The sequence below is a fragment of the Morone saxatilis genome, unplaced genomic scaffold (genome assembly GCF_004916995.1).
Source record: "Morone saxatilis isolate NCDOM2014 unplaced genomic scaffold, NCSU_SB_2.0 Contig10, whole genome shotgun sequence".
Lineage (NCBI taxonomy): Eukaryota > Metazoa > Chordata > Actinopteri > Moronidae > Morone > Morone saxatilis.
In genome coordinates this window covers 6,188,753-6,191,770 of record NW_023339652.1, presented here as the reverse complement: position 1 = coordinate 6,191,770, position 3,018 = coordinate 6,188,753, and the positions used below count along the sequence as shown (strand labels likewise).

Below are 3,018 nucleotides of genomic sequence, written 5' to 3'. Positions count from 1 at the left end.
TTTAATGTCAAAATAAGAATATAAAGAGTGGGTGTGACAAACTGTAAGTGGCTGATGAACAAGAGGAGAGGAAGTGTAGAGGAAAACAAGAATGGAACGATGGAATATGGAAGGGAAGCGAGGAAAGAGACTGAGGAAAAGGAGGTAAGAGGGAAGAAAGTAGGACTTTTCAAATCTCCTTTTCTCTACAGAGCTCCATCTCACTGCCATTCACACAGGTTGCTTCTCATTGTTCGTCAGGAACACCTGTTTTTAAGCTCCAGTGTGAGAATATCCACCGGCTAAATGTTCCCGCTCTGCAGGTCAACCTGGACTTTCATCTCCTTGACCCAACAAGAGAAACTCTCTCTTCTGGGAGTAGATGGGATGGGACCAAGCATGTGTAACTGTGTTTAGGTATTTCTACATCCATCTATATATTGTGTGTGTCTGTGTGTGTAACATGATCTCGCTCTGTCTGGCTGTGGGCCAGCGTCCTGTCGATAGTCTACACCTGCCTGTAATGTAGACAAACACACACCTTGTCAGCTAGTCACCCCCAAGGGGCCACCCGAGTTCGACTGTGCGAAACCACTTCATCAACACCGCTCTTACATCGGGGGGGAAACGCGGAACAAACGCTCGCCAACAACTCGGCCCTGCCGCTTAACATCAACGGACTCCTCCTTGCACATGAAATGTCACACACAATGCTTCTTCCAACAGTTCAAGTTGCACAAAAGGGCCCTCTCAACTAGTTTAATATGTCACGCACGCCTCAGTGCACTTGTCTTGCGCCAGGGGAGGAACAGCCATTGCGGATTTCTGAGTCAATGAACTGTAAAGACGTGGCCTCGTCCCGGTCACGGACAGCACTGTACGGACGTGCGTCCTCTGCGGCCGTTGAGCACAGAGGCTGAGCCGACATGTTGACACCCACAACACGACCTGTAGCTGTGTAAGCACACCCACGACGTGTACGAACAGTCAAGCGAGCAGGGCAAACTATTCCTGGCTGAAGCTGATGAAGCAGACTACCTCTAAGCCGTTCCTCGAGCTAAGTCACCCAAGCAGGCGTAATAACCATAGTCTCCCGTGTCCGCCGCCACACAGCGGAGTAAACGCACGAGGTGATGCTGATTTGGCATTCTGACAGCAGCACTTTTTACCCCGACAGGTCAGAGACGTCAGTCAGCTTCCAACCGGGGGCCACGGGACCTTCGAAAGATCAGATGACAAAGCCCAAAGGCAGATGATATCACAAGTCATTTCCTGTCAAGTGTTTGAAACCAATGCTGCTGAAGGCATGCACAGTCATCTGCGGAAACATCTCGCCTCCACACACACAGGGAGACACAACTTAAAGAGGACTAGGACAACGAAGGACGACAATGCAGATCTCGGCTGTGAGCAGAGCACCATTAAAGTATGAACCACTAATTAATCACAAGTCAGCCGCCACAAAAGACTTCTCTCACCTTTACGCTTCTCCTTTTTCAAGAGCACAAACCAGTCAACCTGCATACTGATGGGCTTCTTTTAAAAGTCATCTGTGCTCTGCGTTATAAATGTGACAGCTGTCATTTGCGCTGTCCACCTTTTATTGCTCAGCACACTCCTGCATGTGAATGTGCTCTGTTTTAGGTCATCAGCAGGTGAGTCTGTGGGAGGAAAACAGTGCTGCGTGTTTCAAGTTCTCCCCCTGGAACAAAACAAGGGAGCAGACCATTCAAAGCCCCTTGAGGGACAGTGGAAAACAATAAATAATGGATGTGAAGCGGGTCGAGCTGAGAGCTGCCCATAACAGCAAGGCAATAAAACAAATACAGGGGCGCCTTACAAAGCAAGTGGCAGCGCTATTACACAGATCCTGAGCAAATATCATGTTCATGTATCTCCAGGCACACATAATGCTGTCAAATAAAGCTGATTTCCCTTTCTAATGTGCTGAGGGTCTATGTGCACTGTGTGATGTCTGACAGGGAGGCACAGGGTTTAAACCCGGGTAAACAAACCTGCACAAATCCCCCCTGCCTCCACACATTTATGTCACATTAAAGTGAATTTAATGATTTGTGTGTGTGTGTGTGTGTGTGTGTGTTCATCAGCAGGCGCTTCACTGTGTGACACCTTCAGGGGGAAGGCTGAGATTGTGGTTTTAAGACAATCTGACTCCACCACTAGACCGGTTCAACCTGTTAAAGCCAAGCGTGGAGGGATTAGACCTTCACTGGCGAGCTAACCTCCTCTTCCCTCGGTCGCTCCTGCGTTTCCTTCCGCCCTCCCTCCCCGTGTTAGCAAGTTAGCCGACTAGCCGTCTATCCTCCTCCTCCTCCTCCTCCTCCTCTTCTACAATGCAACTACTCCAATGTCTGCTCACCACCGACCGGTACTGACCTGGAGAGATGCTTCAGGATCTGCTTCTTGATGAGTCCGGCCATGGCGGCACCAGAGTCCGATATTTATCCGAGGAGGAGCCGCCGGCCGGTTGAGCTAAGCTAACCACTAGCTCTGTCTCTCTCTCTCTCTCTCTCTCTCTCCTCTTCTCCTCCCCCCTTTCTCCCCCTTTCTCGAGGTATAAACACACAGCTCAAATTCTCATCCCCGCGTCAGTCTTCATGTTTTCACTGCCGTTCCCGCTTCACTCTCCGAGAGAATGAGTGTGTGTGTGTGTGTTTGTTTGGGGGGCATTTTTCAGGAGTCCTCGGCGACAAACACACAGCATCTCTTTAGGCCATTTCATGCAGATATAAGTGATTTAGAAAAAAATAAAAGAACCGGAGCAGATCTTCTGCAATATCCATACAGCGAACACCTGGGCAGCGTCGGAGGGACGTCGTCTGTTGTCACTGCGTCAGAGCGTCAGGGCGGGGCGTCGGGATGCGTTCACGGTACGCTCGGAAACCCCTAAACGCCTTTGAGATGTCTGTGTTTAGAGGAGATACTGGAATAGAATAGAATAGACTGACACCTTGCATCTGGAAAGGATTCGTTGTTCTCTTAGTGACAGATTAAAGGACTTCAAAAGGATGTGGCAAC

General features: G+C 49.5%; 1 protein-coding gene across 1 annotated transcript in view; it reads right to left on the bottom strand.

The window, feature by feature from the left end:
• The window catches only part of uhrf1bp1l (UHRF1 binding protein 1-like), a gene marked incomplete in the record, with an annotated part of 36,493 nt that extends 33,658 nt beyond the window's left edge, over positions 1-2,835 (bottom strand). Inside the window, 1 exon segment of the mRNA XM_035673940.1 lies at positions 2,377-2,835. Coding sequence (XP_035529833.1) covers positions 2,377-2,420 — 44 coding nt within the window.
• Positions 2,836-3,018: the final 183 nt, after the last annotated feature.